This window comes from Balaenoptera physalus (assembly GCF_965194825.1).
Source record: "Balaenoptera physalus genome assembly, chromosome: 15".
NCBI lineage: Eukaryota > Metazoa > Chordata > Mammalia > Artiodactyla > Balaenopteridae > Balaenoptera > Balaenoptera physalus.
This window is the reverse complement of record NC_138894.1, coordinates 6,051,475-6,071,120: the sequence shown is the minus strand read 5'-3', so window position 1 is coordinate 6,071,120 and position 19,646 is coordinate 6,051,475. Positions and strand designations below refer to the sequence as shown.

Below are 19,646 nucleotides of genomic sequence, written 5' to 3'. Positions count from 1 at the left end.
CTATGTCTCAGCTGTCTTGTCTGTCCCCAGGGGATGGTCATCTCACACCGGCTGTGCTAGCACTCCTCGCGTGTGTGGTTCACATCCCAGACTACGCAGGTCCAGATTCTAAGCTGGCTGAGTATTTTTCCAAGGCATTTGCTGGCTGGGACAGGCCACTGCTTACTGCCTGCACAACCTTCTCACCCCAGCAGCCAATGGTTACTCCCAGCTCTATACCTTTATTTTGTTGCTAGAAACTTTTTAACTTCCTTTCTTTTGTTATTACAATTCCTTGATAAGGTCTCTTGCCCATTTCATTTTACTCACAAGAGAGGCTAGTTTCCATGAAGTACTGCTAGATATTTTGGTACCTTTATCTCTAAGTATTTTACCCCTAAGAAAAAAATATCAAGAAAATATAAATGCCTGTAATAAAGAAAAGGGAGTAGGTGTTTTACTGCCATTTTTTTCCCTCTTTCGCACTGAAAACACCTCCCCGCGCCTCACAAAACCAGACTGCAAACCTTTTGCCAGTGGTTTGATTATTAATAGATTGAAGCTCCATGTGGACAAAACACCTATTTTAATTTAAGTTGTTCAGTGATTTTTCATATTGTTTGTAGGGAAAGTTTCATGCAACGTGGGCCAAAATGCTCCCCTGGTAAACGACCATATTCTGCAAGGACCATCATGATCTGCCGCGTACCTTCTCTCTCTCACCACTTCCCCAGCACCAAAGCTTTCCTTCTCTGGGCCTTCACACTAGGCTACTTGCACACACCCGCTTTCTTTCTTGTTTTTTGTTCATACTTTCTGCTCTCTGCCTTCACTTCCTGCATTACTGCTCTCCTGTTTAAGAATCACCTCCTCCGAAGACTGGGATTGACACGTACACCCTCCTATATATAAAATAGATAACTAATAAGGACCTAATGTATGGCACAGGGAACTCTACTCAGTACTCTGTGATGGCCTATATGGGAAAAGAATCTAAAAAAAGAGTGGGTATATGTGTATGTATAACTGATTCACTTTGCTGTACACCTGAAACTAACACAACATTGTAAATCAACTATATAGCCAATAAAAATTAAAAAAAAAGAATCGTCTCCTCCAAGAAGCCTTCTGCAAATATGCCAAGACTGGGTCAACTACCCTTCCTCTGTTCCCATGTAATATACCACAGAGTCCTCCCCTTGCCCTTGGCATAGCTGACAGTCATCTGATTGTGTGTTTCTCTCCCATTAGACTGCTTGATAGCACATACTGGACTTTTTTTCATGGCGTATCACCAGTATTTACTTATCTAGCACAGCACCTGATACAAGATAGATTTTTCAGTCAATGTTTGAGCATGGGTAAATGAAAGAGTGGAATTCAATTCAGTTGTTAATCACTTCTTCTGCTGGTGTTTTATGATCAAAATAGAGGGGAAATATCAAATCATTTTAGTGCTATGCAATTCTCAAACTAACTTTTCTGATAAAGAAATATAGAAACTACTTTTGAGCCACATCCCTTAGAGAAAGATTCCTGGATGTATAGTTGCAATGAAAGACCATAAAATTCCTCAGAGAAGTGTGATTTCTAAGGTGTTAGAGATTTGTGGAGGCAAATCATCTGAAAGACATGAAAATGAAGGCTCAGGAGTCCTAGAAAACTTACAACAGAATACTTGCAATCAAGTAAGCAAGGCTTTGCTATAATTATTTTCAATTGTCTGCCAAAAGCTTTGGGTAAATAGGTTCATAGTCAATGTTTAAAAAAAGTATATGAATAAAGGGATCCTAAAAATGTTCCTTTCATGGCTCAGTATAAAAGACAGCAAGTCTTCTCAGGAATAGATCTGATTTTTTAAGAGGGAATCAGTTAATGAGGAAATTTGTCTCTCTTCTGGCATTTTTAAGAGTTGGGCAGGAACATTTACAGAAGTTCCCAATGTTCTTGACTCATTTCTATGTACTGGGTATTCAGCAGCCTGGAAAGGATGGTTACGTAGTCCTCCGTACTCTTACTTAGTAGCCAGGTGTCAACATCTCACCACTTGATTCCTCAACTCTTCTCCTCCAAGTGCCTGTTTCTCCCTAGTAGGGATTTAAGTGATCCCTAGCCGTTGTGATGATAGGCCAAGACCATCAATTCATTTCCGTTTTGAATGAGTTAGCTTCATTCTGTCCCATGGCCATTAAATATCTCACTAACCTTAACTGTATACATTGAGATTTCCATGGGGACTGAGTGATAAGTTATTGATTATTCACTTATTCATATTTTATTGAGCATCTATTACATGCCAGCCATAAAGATTCCCCTGGGGTTAGAAAGATGGGCAAGACTGAGTCTTTGCCCTGCAGGAATGCACAGGCAAGAAGTGGAGGTGGGAATGTAAAGACAGAAGCACAACGCAGAGTGCTGTCTGGTGACGGGCATGTGTCAAGACCCTGATGGAGTGCAGAGGCAAGGCACTGCTCAGGGCTGACTCACATTAACTCTTTCAGCCCTCTTAAGGGCACTATAGGATGGGTATCTTTATTATCACATCTTAGGGAAGGAGAGTGAGGCATGGAGAGCTAAGTAATTTACCGAAGGTCACACAACTGGTAAGAGATATTCCGGCTCTTGAGTCTGATTGTACACTCTCTTGCCTTCTGGTGGAGATGAGGACGTAACTCCACTATGTCCTTTTGGGGCGGAGCGGGGAGGATGCTTCATTGGATCTCAAAGGACAAGTGGGAAAGCTGTGTATTCTAGCTAACGGAGGCGGTATTATGAAAGCCTACAGGCGTGATAACAGCATTTCCCCACTGGAAACTTCAGTATAATTTCAGCATTTCTGGAGGATAAGGTACAAGGAGCCAGGGTGGGAGGATTTGAGCCTAGAAGCCTTAGATGGATCAGTGACAATTTATTGGAAATAAACACCACAGACATTGAGGCTAATGGTGTCCGAGATTGAGCTCAGATAGCCCTGAGTTCAAATCTTGACCTTGTCATTTACTGGCTGTTTCATTTTGGGGACTTTACTTATTAACCTCTCTGAGCCTCATCTGTAAAACACAAAATAGGGATTTTTGTGATGACAGAGGAGAGGATACCTGCAAAGGCTGAGCAGCACCTTCTCAATAAAATTAGCAGCTCCAGAGAGACTCAACAGTCCAGTGATTCTCATCCTGGCTGTACGTCCCATTCTTCTAGGGGGCTTTTAAAAATACGGTTGCTTGTGCCCGCCCTCAGAGATTCTCATTCAGGTGGTGTGGTTTGGAATCCTAGCTTGGGTATGATGTTAAAACCCTCCAGGGTGGCTCTGAAAGCTGAGCGGGGAGGGGAGCCATCAATCCAGGCCCCCTCAGGCAGCAGGGGTCAGAGGAAGACCTTGGAGCTGGAGCTCACTCTGGATGCTCACCTGGTCCCCTGTGTGAGGATCTGAGTGGCTTTGTACACAGTACCGCCATAGGGAAGGAAGAAACTTTTTCCTCTACCCCCTTAGGTTCAGTAACTGGGCCCTGCAAATTAGGTTATAAAAGTGGACATTGACGTAGGAGAGGTTTATGGTTATGTGTGCATACAGAGGCCTTCATAGAAACGTGAAGACCCAAAGAAGCAGATAGGCCTCGGAACTTAACATGCCTTTTAGCAAAGAACGATGAACGTGGAGATGCGACAAGACAAAGGAAACAGAGGTTTGGGCTCAGGTGGTAGACTGTGGGAAAGTGACCAGGAAAAATATAGGAGAGAAAGAAATGGAAGATATGGCTTGTATTTGTAGCTTTGTTTAGAGACCCACGTTGGTGTTGACTTGCTGTCTTTTTCATGGCCATAAAACTCCCCTGGAAGTCCTCATTTCTCAGAAGTTTCTCCTCCCAGTTAGATAAGGAAAACTCCTACGAGGTTTCCTTCTGCATTCATTGACTCTCATTTGCTCCCAGCTCAAAATAGTCCTTATACCAAACTGGCATATGTGAGCGTGGCCTGTTCTGATCCCCTTCACCTCACTTCCGAGAGCCTGGGTTCCCTCGCTACTGTGACCTTGAGGGTGCCGCCACCACTCCTACCTGCATTCCTGCAGCGCCCCTCTGTCCAGCTCCCCAGCAATCCTCCCTTCCAGCCCCTCCCTCCCCAAGACTCTCAGGAAGAGAAACTTGAGAATGATTAACGCTGTGAGGAAACCTGTGCTCCTCCTGCTTCTGGGCCTTTCCCAAGGTCACAGCCAGTGTGGGTGGCGAGGGCCCTGCCCCTCCTTCCCGAGGCGCTTTCTCCCTCTCAGCTATTCCTTCACTGCCAAGTTTACAAGAGGGAAGTCAATAAACTCTGTCGGGTCTCTCAGTGTTCTTTTTGTCCTGAAAAATCAGTGGCCCGAGCAGAGCACGTGGCTTGGCTTGGCACGTCCAGGCCTGTGGAGCTCCGACACGGACACTCTGTACAGCCTGTCCTTCTGCTTTGGTGCGGGCATTGCTGTATTTTTAGACCTGCCCGACATCGCCAAGACAAGTAGTACATGGAGATGCAGGACAGGCTTGCTGGCCTGTGTAGCAGAAGCGTCTTGCCTAAAGCTACGGCAGCATATGCTGGGGGCTCTCGTTTGCTGCCGAGGATGGTGGAGGGGGTGACGTGTTTTGTTTTGGCTTCATTTAGACCGTTTTATAGCACTTCGCGCTGTGTGTGCTTGAGGATGTGTCGAAATACAGGATTAGCTTTCTGAACTAGCTTTATGAGGTGTCTGAGGCAAGATAGCAAGTTTTGAGAAACGAATAACACTTAAGTTTATCTTTAAACTGCAAATACAATATTTACATTTTTATATACCCAACAAAATAATTTATCAAAACACTACGAATTTGGAATTGTGATCATTTGGATTGACTTTCCCCCTATGCTCTGTATGAAAGAGGGTTTGTCGCGTAAGTTGAAACATTACAAAATCAAGACGAGATTTCTTAGTATCTCAACAGAACAAACTGTTTTGATATATGAATGAAATCCATGAAGACAGCCTTCATCTTGCTGATTTCTTACTACCGGTAACAACAGAATCACTGAAGCTCATTTCACCTCTCCCCCAACTGCCTGGCATAAGTCCCCACTGGGGGGCTGTCGTAACTACATAACTTGTTTTCCCTGTTCTGTCCTTTTTCCTGCCAGTTCATTCTCTGTCCAGTTACAGCAATGATGCTCTCATACAGGTGTGGCCACCAGCTCTGACCACTGACTGCAGGGGCTTCCTAGGACCAGTATGATGAAGCGCCAGCTCTCGAGTGGCCTGTGAAGCCCTGGCTGCCTTCCTGGGTTCCTCACTGTCGTTCCCCTCATCCACCTGGGTGGCAGCTCAGGGAAGCTGCTTTCCCTTCCCCCATCACCTTCCTCCTGCCTTCTGCCTACTGAAATCCTAGGCAAACGTCAAGACCCAGTTCAACGGTACCCAGTACTGTAGGCCTTCTCTTGCTACCATCCAGCCCTGAAACAGTGGCCTCTCTGTGCAGGAGTCATCTGGCTTCGTGATGTTCTGTGCACCCCTCGGCTGGGGCACTTAGCACACAGCGTGAAGTGGTTTGCTTTTCCCTCACCGGACTGAACTTGTGAGGGCAAGGGTTCTGTCTTGCTCTAGCGGCTTTTGGTGCCTGGCACCTGGAGAGCCGTCAAAATATGTTCGCCAAATTAAGTGGCTTCTGGTTGTCAGCAGCGTGCCCATTTACCAGGCAAGCTTGGCAGGGCCCTGCTCAGAGGCCCCTTGTGAGACATCAGTTTGAATTATTGGATGGATGTGAATGACTTGGAATGGGACTTATTCTAAAATAAATCCACAGTTAAAACTTCAGGCTGCTTTTGCCCATCATCTAAACTAATGAGGTTTCTGAACATTTTTATTACATTTTTAGTGGAAAAGAAATACTGTAGCGTTTTATTTTTTTAACCCTTTACATGGAATTTGGAACAGATGCCACTTCTGCCATTGGCTTCCTGTCTGTGGTAATCTGCACAAGCATACACACACACACACGCACAGTTACATATACATGCGCACATGCACACACGTGCACACATATTCATGTGTATAATTAAAAGTCCACTTTATTTCATGGCCTTCCCTGTCCTGTCGTTTGGGGTGATTTGTATGTTTTCTACCTGAAGGATTCTTAATAGATGTCTCCCTACACTTCCTAGGTATGTCACTTGGAATTAGACCTTTTGGGTACTTTCTGGGACATGAGATCCTTTAGTATTTGTTTGAATCTGAAATTTGAATTTGCAGTACAGTTAAGACTCTTTACGTTATGCAATTTTTTATGAATGAACTGAGACATCATGAACATAGTTTTGCATTCATATACAATCTTAGTTAACAAACTAGACAGTCTAATGATTTGTTGTCTCTTTTCTCTAATAAAAACAGGATAATACTGTAAAGGTAAAAGTTTAATTGATTTAGGAAAATAAACTGAGTACTTCAGGAGAACCATTTCTATAACATCTGTTGTTAGACTAATTATTCATCATCTTCCTCATTACGACACCGGACCAAGGATCACTTTGTTAGGTCAGTTCACCAATTTATTTAGAATTGACAGAACTTCATTTCTTTGAAAACAGTAGTTAATTTTGGCCTTTCACAGATTCAGATGAAGCTTTCCTTTAATTAATCCAAATTGTGATGATATAGATTACATGTAAATCTATTTACACTGTAAATCTTGCTTCATGTTCTAAGGAATTAATAGAAATTCAATATTGTTTAAGTTGAGCTTTGAATTGTATTAAATGGTCGAATTGGATTTTTAGAGATGTTTTCACTTGGTACAGTCCAAAACTTTCAAAGACAAAGCTTTGCAGTTTTTATGGGCTCATATTAAGAACAAGGAAACAAATTAAGTATTCTCAGAGATACATTCAAGATTTAGGAGTCTTAAACAGTATAAACCACTAACCAAACAAGAACATCCTTTAAAATTTTTAAAGTGTCTATATACTAGAACTGAAAGCTTGTCCCCATCCTAGATCCATGAGATAAATAGATATCTTTTAAGTGTCAAGTACATTGTTGACAAGAGTATTTTATTACAAGGCATGTAAAAATAATAGTAATAGCAAATACATTTGATTCCTTACTGCATGCAGCTACTTTTCATATATGTTCTCAATCCTTCCTGTAAACTTATTTGAAGGATACTGTGCTTTATGTTAGAAAACTGTGGTCTCTTAGAGTCACCCAGTTAGTAATATCTCAAAACATTCATTTTATTTTGAAAATTCTCTGATTGCCTCAGTTTTACTTCAGACAGTGAAAGAACTACCCAGTTCCAGGAGCTGATTCTTCGTTACAACTGAACATTTCAATTCTGGAATCAAAGTGTGCCACATATGCAAACTAGGTAATATAATTAGCTAAGAAACAGGAAATTCCAAGAAATTTTGAAATAGGCTTAAAGTTGCGCACTTTGGAATGTTGAAGCACCGGCAGAAAATAAAGCCTGTGGTGACTGCAGTAAGGAGTTTCACTTGGAAGCTATGTCTGTATGGTCACAACTCTCCAGGCAGCCAGGTGCCCCCTCCTTTAAGTACAGATCGGTTGCTCCTGCCTTTCACCGGGGACTCAGAATCAAAAGTCAGGCCGCTCTGCTAGGGCAGACCAGGGGCAGGAAGTAGCAGGTCTCAGGAACAGCAGTTCTGGGGGGCACTTATCCCCCATTTCCGTCTGGCTCTCTTTCTCTCTCACCCTCACCAGGTGTTTTCTCTTTCTGGCAGTCCCCCTGCTTCTCTCTGTGGAGAGGCTCCTCTGCTTTTTCTGCCCTCTCTGGCCTGAGTCATAATTCCCGCCCTCTTGCTTGGGTATGGCCGTGGCTCACCACAGCTCCTCTGGATCAGCTACCAGCGCTTCCTTTCAGCCTCAGCTCTGCTGTGAATCCTCTCCCTTTTGCAGTGTTCCCGTTCTCAAGGGGTCACACTGATTAGCTCAGCTCATCTCTGCATGGGTCAGAGGCCACCATGTTTTGGTCTTTGTGTCAGGTATCTGACCCCGTTTGTTTGTATTTTGGGTAATTAAGAGTAGAGTCATGTGGTATGAAACGTGGCCAGTGCCTTCTTAGTGGACAGGGAACCTTCCCATGGAAGACAGTGTGAAAGCTCTGTGGAACTGTGTGTATTGGCCAACACGACCTGTACTGTATGCTGTAATCTAAAGGGATTTCCTAATGTCAGTGATACATAAAAAACAGTGTGCAAGGCTCTCTGGGGGAAGTAATCCACTTTCCTATTACTGAACATACTACCCTCTGCTCTGTCATGTTAATGCAATTTTAACAATAACAGCAATAAAAGCAACCACAAAATAAGTGCCATTCATTGGTCTCTTGTGATATGCCACACACTTCAAATACATTATTAGTAGTTCTTCTAAGAACTCTAAAGGATGGACACAAACATTCTTATTTTACAGAAGTGAAGGTTCAGAAAGCATTCCTATTTTACAGGTTCATAAGTTTAAGTAAGTGGTCCAAGGTTACATTGCAGGTAAGAGTGCATACTCAGGTCACTGTGATTCTGAAACCTACATTTCTTTACTGTATTATGCCATATATATATAAGTATATATATATATATATATATATATATAAGTATATATATACATATATTACTTTCAACAGTCAAATATATTTTAAAGAAATTAAGATGAGAAAAATAATCTACTATATTTACACAGATATCCACCTTTTCTGTTTCTCTTCCTGCACTTCAGAAATTTCAAGGAAACCCTGGTGTCATTTCCCTTCAGCCTAAAGAAATTTCTTTAGCATTTCTTTGTAGAGCAGGTCTACTGATGACAAAGTCTATATTTTCCTCCTTGAGAAATGGCTTTCTTTTCCCTTCCTCCCTCAAAGATATTTTCACTGGAGGCAGAATTTTAGGTTGACAGATCTTTTTCTGGGGCACTTTTAAGATACTGTTTAACTGTCTTCTGGCCTCAGTCGTTTCTTTGCCGTGACTTTTACTGTTGTGTGCTTACTCAGGGTCCCCAACCTGAAAGTGGAAGCTGTCAGACCTCCTCTGCCCTCTGCTCACACAGGGCTGCTCTGTCCCCAGCATGCCCTAGTCCTCGAGCAGCCCCTCTGATCGAAGGCACACCCTGTGATCATGAAAGGGGACCACCCAAGTCAACATCTTTGCCTGCAACCCTTTTCCTCTACTTTGCGGTGATTGTGACAACGTGCCCACAGCTTGCAATGTCCACTCTGACTTGGGCAGTGGCCTCAGTTACTTCTGATGAGAGACTTGCCGTCCGTGGAGTTACTGTTCCCGTCCATCTAACGGGTCATCTCCACCCCCATACCCCCAGCTGCTTTCAAGACTTTGCCTGTGGTTTTCAGTAATTTTCTTACTACGTGTCTAGGCTGATTTCTTTTGAGTGTGCCCTCTTCGGAGGTCGCTGAGTTTCTTGTATCTGTAAATTTGTCTTTCACCCAGTTTAAGAAGTTTGAAGGCATTATTTCTATAAATGTTCTCTCTGCACCAATACCTTTTCCCTGGGCTTTAGGGACTCCAGTGACACAAATGAGAGATCCTCTGATATCGTCCCACGAGTACCTGAGACTCTAGTCACTTTGGTTTTCAGTCTCTTTTCCTTCTGTTGTTCGGACTAGATAATTCTTCTTGTTCTCTCTTCAAGTCCATTTGCTCTTTCCTCTCTCCTCCCTGTTCTGCTGGTGAGCCCATCTAAGGGATTTTTGTGTCACATATTGTATTTTTCAACTCTAAAAGTTCAGCCTAGCTCTCTTTTTTATAGACACTGCTTCTATTTTGAGAGTTTCTATCTTTCTTCTCATTTCAGGAGTGTTCACCTTCGTTCACAGGAGCTGGTTCTAAAAGCTACTTCAAAGTCTGTCTGATAACTCGCATGTCTGGGTGGTGTTTGTGTTGGCATCTACTGATCGCTTGGTCCTTTGAGAACTGGTCAAATTTTCATGGCTGTTAGTATATCAAGAAATTTTGGATTGTATCCTGGACATTTTGAATATTTTGTTGTCAGTCTCCACGTATTGTTAAAATCCTCTGGAGAATACTGATTTGTTGCTTGAACAGGCAACTGACTGGCATGGTTCTGTCCTTTTCCTCTGTGATAGTAGTTGCATTGTCAGTTCGGTCCTCTATGCTATTTGGGTCTGCCTGGGGCATCACCGCTCCGGGCTTGCTCTGGTACTTGGGTGGTTTTTATACTGTAATTCAGTTCTCAGAGCCTTTGCTCTACATCTCTGGGTGTTTTCTGCACGTGTGCAACGCGGGGAGTGAGCTCAGTACTTGTACAGATTCAAACACAGAACTGGAGATTCTCTTGTCCAGCCCTCTCTCATCTGTGGGATTTTCTGCCACACCCTCTGGCTTCCAGGGCCCCTTTTTCCTAGTTTCTCTGGGTAGAAAGATTGGGTTCCTTCAGAGTTTTGGTCTTCTGTGCTGTGGCAGAGTTCCCTGCAACGGCACCAGTGCAGACCAGCAAGAGAAAAGTTGATTCCCCCACTCTTTGCGCAGTTGGGTTCCTTTTTCTGATTCTTCTGTCCTGAGGGTTGGATCATCTTTGGGATGTTAAATGCCCACTCCCCCATGGGGGTGGCAGTGCAGATCTATGTTTGAAGCTGGCTGTGAAGCAGGGTGAGGAGAATAAAAACATGAGGTCTCCCCATACTCTGGCTTGCAGAGCCCCTCTCCTGCTTCTCTAGCCAGCGTGACGGCCTTCACTAGGGATATTGTGCTCGTTGAACCTTTTTACACAGTTCCCAGTTTGGCTTGCCTTGAGGCCAAATCCTGGATGAAAAAAATAGGAAAAACCCAGAAAACCCCTTGTAGCTGAGTTGATCTTTCATTAAGGCTTTACTTCCCTCCTTAATCCACTCGCTGTTGTTTACTTTCCACACTCGTGCTGTTTGCCATTTTGTCTAGTCTTAGCTGTGCTTGGAGGGCGCTCAGAGGGTGATTGGAGAGGTGATAGAAGGGCTCCTTTTCCCCGGACCACCTCTTACTGATGTTTATACCCCGGCACTTGCCGCAGAACGACCGCGTGACAGTGCGCTAAATGAAGTGGATGAAAGTGTAAAACGTGAGGCTCACCGATTATCTAGTAAACTCTGGTAGGACAGGGATGGCAAACATTTGGCCCAAAGCCTTTCACCCTTACTTCCCACACTGAGAGCTGATCAGTACTTCACTGCCCTGTGCCCTGAGGAGCCTGAATACAGCCGCAGAATACTTCCTCACCAGTAAGCCTGGCAGCCACTGCCACATGGATGGCGTTGGCATGTGAGGTGGAAGCCTGCCTTTTGTTTCTGTCTTCAAAACCGAGTTACTCACACGAAAATGTAAGCCTTCTTTTCTCATTTAACTGCAGTGGCTCCTCTCCTCAATTTTCCATCCTCCCATTCTCTTTTCTCTTAAAGATTCCAGTTGATTGACATATTTTGTCCTTTGCCAGGTGGGCTTGTTGAGAAAAATCATTCTTTGCTTTCTTATAAAGTTTCTGTATTTTCGTAAAGAATTGTAATTTCATGAATGTGTTTCAGTGAGCTTCCCTCATTTACACACGTAGGAATTTATTTTTGTATTTTAGCCTTTGGGAAATGATGAATTTGTTTAAGAGATCGGTAATTATCCCACTCAAAAATGAACATTAGGGGCTTCCCTGGTGGTGCAGTGGTTGAGAATCTGCCTGCCAATGCAGGGGACACGGGTTCGAGCCCTGGTCTGGGAGGATCCCACGTGCCGCGGAGCGGCTGGGCCCGTGAGCCGCAGCTGCCGAGCCTGCGCGTCTGGAGCCTGTGCTCCGCAGCGGGAGAGGCCGCGATGGTGGGAGGCCCGCGCACCGCGGTGAAGAGTGGGCCCCGCTTGCCGCAACTGGAGAAAGCCCTCGCACAGAGGCGAAGACACAACACAGCCAAAAAAATGAATGAATAAATAAATTTTAAAAAACAACAACAACAACAACAAAAAAAACCTTCCCCGAGCAAAGGTGCAGTCTAGGGCAGGATCCTCTACACCTATGTTTAAAAAAAAAAAAAGAACATTAGAATTCTTCTTTATTTGATTACTATATGTCACCAAATCCACAATTTATTTATCACCAGCTGCATCCATTAATTCAGACTTACTGGCCCTTGACTAAGAGACTGCTATAACTTCTCATTTTAAATCTTTCTAGGAGCAAATATTAATAGAAAGTAGTAAGCCTTAACTATATCTGATCTTAAATCTCAGTCTGTACAAACCCCCTTTTTTTTTTTTTGGCTTTGCTTGTCATTTTTATTACCTCAAGACTATTTTCCAGTAGAGTCACAATCTAAATAGAAGTGTACTTTTTTGTTAGGAGATTGGAGGGACCATTACCAGCTTCTAAGGGATCACTGTGGTATAAGCACTATCTTGGCAGGGATTAAGAGGCAGCATTTGTGAATATGAATGCCTTTTTATGTCCTTGTCCTTTTGGTGTGAACACCTATGTGTGACCTATCTGGGAACTTGCTCAAGAGGAGTCTTTATAGAACATTAGGTGTTCCCACTTCTAACATGGATAATCTGGTTAGAAAAATGAGCTCCCAGAGTATATTAAGCACATATGTGGTGTAAATACCAAGCGCTTGTTGATAGAAGTTCGGCATCATTGAGTCCAAAGTCGTCTGGTGAGGCTTCCTTTTAAAGAGAACTCAGGACCACAGCCTGGGATTCCGTCCAGCAGTGCTGGGGCTGAAATTAGAAAACTGAAGAGAGAAACTTACTGTGTGACAGTCTGCTGCATTCACAATCTAAGTGTGCCTTTCTCTTGTCCTTTTCTCCTGGGGTCTGCAGTTTACCGTGGCTTCTGGGCGGTCCTGATGCTTCTTGGGGTTGTTTCTGTGGTGACTGCGAGCTTTTTGATCATCTGCGCAGCCCCCTTCGCCAGCCATCTTCTCTATAAAGCCGGGGGAGGCTCCTACATCGCCGCAGGTACGTCCATCGTGAAGGGTATGATTTACAGCCTTGGTTTTTCCCCGTATCTTTATATTTTCCACTTCTGGTTTCAGGGGTGAGGCTTCTAGTAGTAATAATATGTTAATATTCATGTACAATATTTCCTGAGTGCTACCTATATGTCACACACTTTTCCAGGGACTTCCCGTTTTCCATTTGCTCATTGTATCCACATTATATGAATGAAGACACTAGGCAGGAAAGCTCTGCTGTAAGAGCCTTTTAATCTCTCTTATCCTGTTAATTTTCTACCTGTAAAAGAGGGTTATAACACGTCTCTCTGTAACATCTGGGCGTAGGTGAAGCTTTTTGTGTGCTCTTAAGAAGATAGCCCCATTATGATATTACAAACCCTCATTAATAGGTAAAAAGCATCTTTTTCTACATCATCATCATTCCATTTTCTTAATTGTGGTTCATGTGCATTATCTAAATACCTTCTCTTCTTTGTAAAACCTGTATTTTTTTTTTTAGCTTTCCAACTAGTCTAATTCCTGCTAAAATGATCATAGTACAAATAGGAAAATAATTGAATAGGTGAGTCTTGTGAATTTTAAGACTTTTAAATTTAATTAGGAAATAAAAGCCAGAGCACTAACCTGAAAACATAAGCACAAGGTTTTTTGTAAACATAAACATTCTGGGAATTTAGACAAACTACAGTACGACTAACACCAAACTGTACCTGAGTTTGCTCTATTGCAGCATCCCATAAAAGGGACCAGTTGTCTCACCTGGGATTGTAGTGACCATGAAGGAAAGGGACCGAGTGGGTAGCTCTACTGCCTTTCTAAATCACTGCAAAGATGGCTCATGCTGTTGCCCAAAATCATTTAATCGATGATCAATTAACAAATAGTTCCTTTAAACACTATTTTTGCATAATATTGTGCTTAATTTTTTTGCAGAGGGAATAAAAAGAATAATCAGATAGATCCTCTGCTCAAAGAGCTTAAAAAACCACAAAACAATAACAAAAAACAAAAACCAAAACCCACTGTGGGGACCAGGGCCCTCTATTTAACTTATTCTGTCTTTCTTTTTGTCTTTTATTTAAAACTCTTTTCTTCACTGAGTTTTCAAGGACCCAGATTTAGCCATTTGAGCTCATAATTAAAGAAATAACTTTAATAATTGAGATATAATTCACATACTACAAAATTTACCCTTTTAAAGTATATAATGCAGTGTTTTTTGATATATTCCCAGAGTTGGGCAAAGATCACCACTATCTGATTCCAGAATATTTTTATCACGCGCCACAGGGAAACCCCATCCTCTGCTCCTTCCAGCCCTGAGAACCGCAGATCTGCTTTCTGTCTCTATGGGTTTCCTGTTCTGGACATTGCATGTATATGGAGTCACACAATACGTGGCCTTTTGTGTCTGACTTCTTTCACTTAGATCTCGTAATTGATAATCTCTCTTCTTTACTTCATAATTCCATAAGACCAAACCCCTTATATGCCTTAAAACTGAGCATCTTCTTCGCCAAATATTTCTTCTCCCCCAAATCACATTCTACTCTTGCTTTATTCAGAGATCTAGTTAAGGTGTATATTTTTGCATGGTCTTCCCAGAAATAATAGCTCTCTACTAAAATGTGTAAATATTTGTTTCTTCTTCTTCTTTGCTTTTTAATCTTTTAAAATCTTTGTCAATAAAGGGAATATGTAGTAGCAGTAATTTAGTACTAACATTATGGGCAACATAACTGTTTTAAACTCAGAAATGCTCTGATCCTGAGTTTGGGCTTATTAGAGAATTGCGTGTTTCTGTGTGTGTGTGTGTGTGTGTGTGTGTGTGTGTGTGTGTGTGTGTGTGGTGCTTTTGAAAAAAATTGTTGGTCATTTTTTCCATTTTATACTTTTTTTGAGAAAATAGTATAGCTAAAGAATTATTTTGGCTGAGGGCTCTGAAGGAAGATAAAGCATCTGATTCACACCCATGTGCCTGTGACCACTGGATTCTCTTTTTCCAGTGAATCTTTGGCTGCAGTGGGTGTGGGTCTGAAGTCCTCTTGGCTCAGGTCTTTATGCAGAAACGCCCTGGGTTGGGAGGGGTCCACCATGTTCTGGGAGCCCATCCTGAAAGCCAGTCAAGCAGACGGTTACGAGGATACTTCTTTTTAAATCTGACTTTTAATTTCCTTCATGGCACAAGTCTTTATTGTTTGTGTAGGACTGTTTATTTCCCAAGAACACAGAGAGATATTCTGTTGGATGAGATAAAAAAATTACTGTTTATTTTTTATCAGTTTGGGCAGTAAAAGTGGTGTTCTCAGGAATAACTAAAATTTACTGTCAGGTAGCAATTTCTACCATGAGACACATCTTTTAAAGCAGTTATGGGGCAAATAAATCATCCTCAAATCTGAGTGTTATTGACAGAAGAATTTTCAGAATCTTTCAATTGTCTATTATTAACATCCCCAGATTTGTAATAGGCAACTAATCCTTTCAGATGTGGCGATGGAAACTTACATACTATTCTATATGGACACTAGGAAAATATGTGCTAAACACTAGGTTTTTGGGGCAGCCAAGATTTTTCTGTACTACGTTTAATATGGAACTGTGCATGTAGTCTTTTACTGAGTTAAACTGGATTGAATTTGTCATGCTTTCTTTGGTTAGATGTTATGTTTTCAAAACGAAGAGCTCTCTTTCCATGGAACTAGTATTCCAAAATCTCTCCCTTTTAGGGCTTGTCTTGTCATTCCCTGCCTCACGGTCTTCCTTTGCCAACACTCTGTGCTCCACCGGGCAGTTGGGAACAGGTGCAGCCTGGGCCCACAGTTGCTGTGACTACTTTATCAATGCCACAAACAAGATTGGACACTCTCTCTTTATTTGGACAGATGGCCTTAAGACAGGGCAGAACCAAATTCCAAGTGGCCATTGCTGGGTGTGTGCACATAGAAAGACTCTTTGGCATCAGCAAGAAGACTGTTTTGGGGCATTCCACACATGGCCGTGGCATGCTGATGTCACAGTTGTACGTGTGAGCAAGGGGTGGGGTCCGTGTTTTTCGTCTTGCTCTGTCAATGGCTCAACGGTCTGGAGGCCATATGTTGCCACTCCCTGCACTTGGGCAGATGCCTCCTCAGCTTGGGCCATGTGTTCCACACGGGAGTTCAGTTCTGGACCAAGCACACAGTAATCGTCAGGACGTTATGACACCCGAGTGTGTTTCGGTGAGTCTCATCCACACCTCCCAATGCCTATAAACAATTGCTGAATTTTCTTTCAATGTGGACTCCAGGGGTACTCAGATACAAAGGGCCGACTCGTGTTTTCTCCTAACCCTGTGATATTAGATGTGTTAGGAAAGATGCAAGAAGGCGTGACATTACAAAACATTTGAATTATGTGGAGAAAATTATTGTACAGCTGAATATTCCTAATGCCTGGGCAAAGTGACATCAATACAGGAATTGCTACACAGGAGTAAGATCCCTAGGTGTACAAGTAAGAATGGGGATGGGGTCTGGATGTTCTGGGACTGATATTGGGTGAAAAGACATAAAAGCTAGAAATTAATATGTTACCAGCATATCAGGGTAGAAAGATTCTTCTTTCATAATTGAAATCCCCTTTTCCTGAATGACAACCTGGGATTACATTTTTCTGCTGGATGTAGAGCTAGACAGAGTCTCACCTGAGTAGAGGGGCCTGGAAAGCTTCTGAATCTTGGCTAAATTCCTTGTTAGAGTCTCACGTTGGTGAGACTACACCGACGTCTCGTAAGTCGGAGGAACATAGAAGCCCACACTCCAGGCCCAGGGTGTGTTAGCCGAAGGAAGGGACACCTTTGCTGTGTAATTAGTCCTTTGCAAGGTGGTGGAGGTAAAGTTGTGGCCTGACTCCTGCCCCATTCTGTGACCACAGGGTATGTTTCTTGTCCAGACAGCTGTTTCACCAGCTGTCTGCCCAGCCAAGCTGCTGTTGGTCACCAGGAATGTGAGTGGTGTGAATCGGGGTGAGTTGTATAAACCCTCTGCCAGGTGGGACAGACAGCCTGAGCACGTCCTTATGGGGCTCAAACCTGCTCCCTTCTGGTCTGGAGGACAGTGCTTTCTAAGAGTGTAGGGATATGAACCCCCTTAAAAACAGTATGGGGAGGGTAAGTGGATATGAAGGGAATATAACATTCTTACATGTAGAGGGCAAAACTGACTCAGAAGTAAACTGGATTTGCGGTTTGTTTTTTTATTTCTTTAAAAAAGATCAGTGGAGTTTGTATAGCTCATGATAAACATCACTCATTTCTACCTGAGATAAGATAGATGCGATGGATGCATAATACAAGAGACTTTTTTGCCTTAATCCTAGAAAAAATAGCTCACAAAAGCCAAGGGACCTGTTTCAGACGCTCATTTTCCTTCGGCTGAGACTGAACACGTGGCTCACAGGAGGCGCTGGGGCCCGTGCCTTGCTCCTCACGCCTTCCTCCAGACAAAGCAGAACACGGCGCAGTCAGAGCAGGAGGAGCGTATGTGGAGGGAACAGCCCCAGAGCAGGAGGGGATTAGGGGAGAGTTGCTGACAGCCTAGAGGCAGGCATTCTAAACTTACGGGAAGCACATTCATCTCCCCGCTGGCACCTGCTGTCCCCACGTCTGTATGCTGTAAACAGCCACTGACCCCGAGAGGCACAGGGGGCCTCCTGTGTGAGGGGAACGGGCCAGGAGGGCCAGCGAGTGCTTGCCAGCTTTTCCAAAGCCTCCGTCTTTCTTAGCATGCAAGAAGTAGGCTCTCAGGGGAAAATCAAAAGCATAACTTCCCAGTACGGAACTGAGTATTTCACCAAAGTCCAGGACTTCAGCGTTTTATTCAGAGCTCTGGTTGGTTGGAGGTGGGTGGGGGAAAGAAATAGTGGTTAATAAAAACTATGTATTACTGATATATCAGCCAGATGTACTTTTGTCGTAGAATTAGTGTCTCCGATTTTCATGAACTGCGGAAGGGCTGCTCGGATTTCCCTCTTGCTCAGTCCAAAGGTTTGGGTGTACAGATCTGCTTTCCAAGTAGGAACAGAAGACCCAGTCACTCTTATGTTTCTAAAACTACCTGCTTTGTACACTTGCTTTCTGCCTTCAGTTGTCATCTTTGGGAATTTATTTGGATAGTATCAGTATCCAACACAAATTATTGTGTTGGATACTGATACTATTATCATGTGGAATTTTAATGTCCTTGATCTGACATTTTTTATAGATGTCAAGTGCTAGAACAAGTCAACCTTGATTAATATTAAATAGGAAAGTGCTTAGAAGAGCTTTTATTTACAAAAATACTTTAAAGCCTTATTTTCTTTCTCAGATAGTTCTTTGAGCATTTATTTTTCTCCATGTTGCTTATCAGTTGAAATATGTGTAACAGGCTGTTAGAATCAGACTTGTCCAGACTTGGTTTTGAATAGGAACCAATATGGAGAACACAGGTACACCCTGGAGATATTGTGCGTTTGCTTCCAGACCCACTATGCTGTAATTGATTAGCGTGCAACAGCATTATGTTTAAAAAATGTACGGACCTTAATTAAAAAATACTTTATTGTTAAAAAGTGCTAACCATCATCTGAGTCTTCAGCAAGTTGTAATCTTTTTGCAATAGTAACATCAAAGATTACTGATTCCAGATCACCCTAACAAATATAATAATAATGAAAAAGGTTGAAATAGTGTGAGGGTTACCAAAGTGTGACACAGAGACATGACATGAACAAATGCTGTTGGAAAAATGGCACCAACAGACTTGCTTGAAAGCAGGGTTGCCACAAACCTTCAATTTATTAAAAAATACAGCATCTGAGAAGCGCAATAAAGCAAAATGCGATAAAACACGGTCCGCCTGTATGTGACACTAAAGTGAGGAAACAGGTTCCCAGAGGAAGAATTCAAAAGGGACACGTCACACCCAGTTCAGTGAGTTTCAGTGTCTCGACCAGATGAAGGCTGTGGGAAGGAGGAGGGGTGCGAGGGGGGAGAGGAGACCCAGAGCTGGCACGTTCCTGTGAGTCCCCACCCTGGCCTGAGCTTGTTACACCGTCCTTGCTGGAGACAGTCTGGTTCCTGGTCGACTCCTACTCAGGTGAGTCGAGGTGTGAGAGGCTCGCTCAGTAATAGCTTTGGTGGAACTTTTCTGAAAACTTGACTAAATGCTCCCCACCCCCTTTAAAAATGTATCTGAGCTGTTTTTCTTTTCTTTTCTTTAAACATTTATTTATTTATTTTTGGCTGCATTCGGTCTTCGTTGCTGCGCATGGGCTTTCTGTAGTTGCAGTGAGCAGGGGGTACTCTTCTTTGCGGTGCGTGGGCTTCTCATTGCGGTGGCTTCTCTTGGTGTGGAGCACAGGCTCTAGGCGCGTGGGCTTCAGTAGTTGTGGTACGCGGGCTCAGTAGTTGTGGCTCGCGGGCTCTAGAGCGCAGGCTCAGTAGTTGTGGCGCACGGGCTTAGTTGCTCCGCCGCATGTGGGATCTTCCCGGACCAGGGCTTGAACCTGTGTCCCCTGCATTGGCAGGCGGATTCTTAACCACTGCGCCACCAGGGAAGCCCTGAGCTGTTTTTCTGAGAGCTAGAGCAACAGGCCTGGCAAATGAATGCTTTCACTCACATGACATATTACTATGGGGTGTAATTAATCTCCACCCTGAAAGGGAGTCTTCAGATGTGTTAAGTGACC

At 43.2% G+C, this 19,646-nt stretch overlaps 1 protein-coding gene across 16 annotated transcripts in view; it reads left to right on the top strand.

The window, feature by feature from the left end:
• TMEM182 (transmembrane protein 182) overlaps nt 1–19,646 on the top strand; it is a 391,383-nt gene that overhangs the window by 33,084 nt on the left and 338,653 nt on the right. For 14 of the 16 annotated variants that reach the window (XR_014253831.1, XR_014253832.1, XR_014253833.1 and 11 more), the window contains one exon: nt 12,799–12,936. The exons of the other annotated variants lie outside the window; for them this stretch is intronic. Coding sequence is in view for 3 of the 14 variants with exons in the window: in XM_082426408.1 (XP_082282534.1) it covers nt 12,799–12,936 (138 nt within the window). In the remaining 11 variants the exon portion in view is untranslated. The remainder of the gene's footprint in view (nt 1–12,798; nt 12,937–19,646) is intronic. 16 annotated transcript variants of the gene reach the window in all.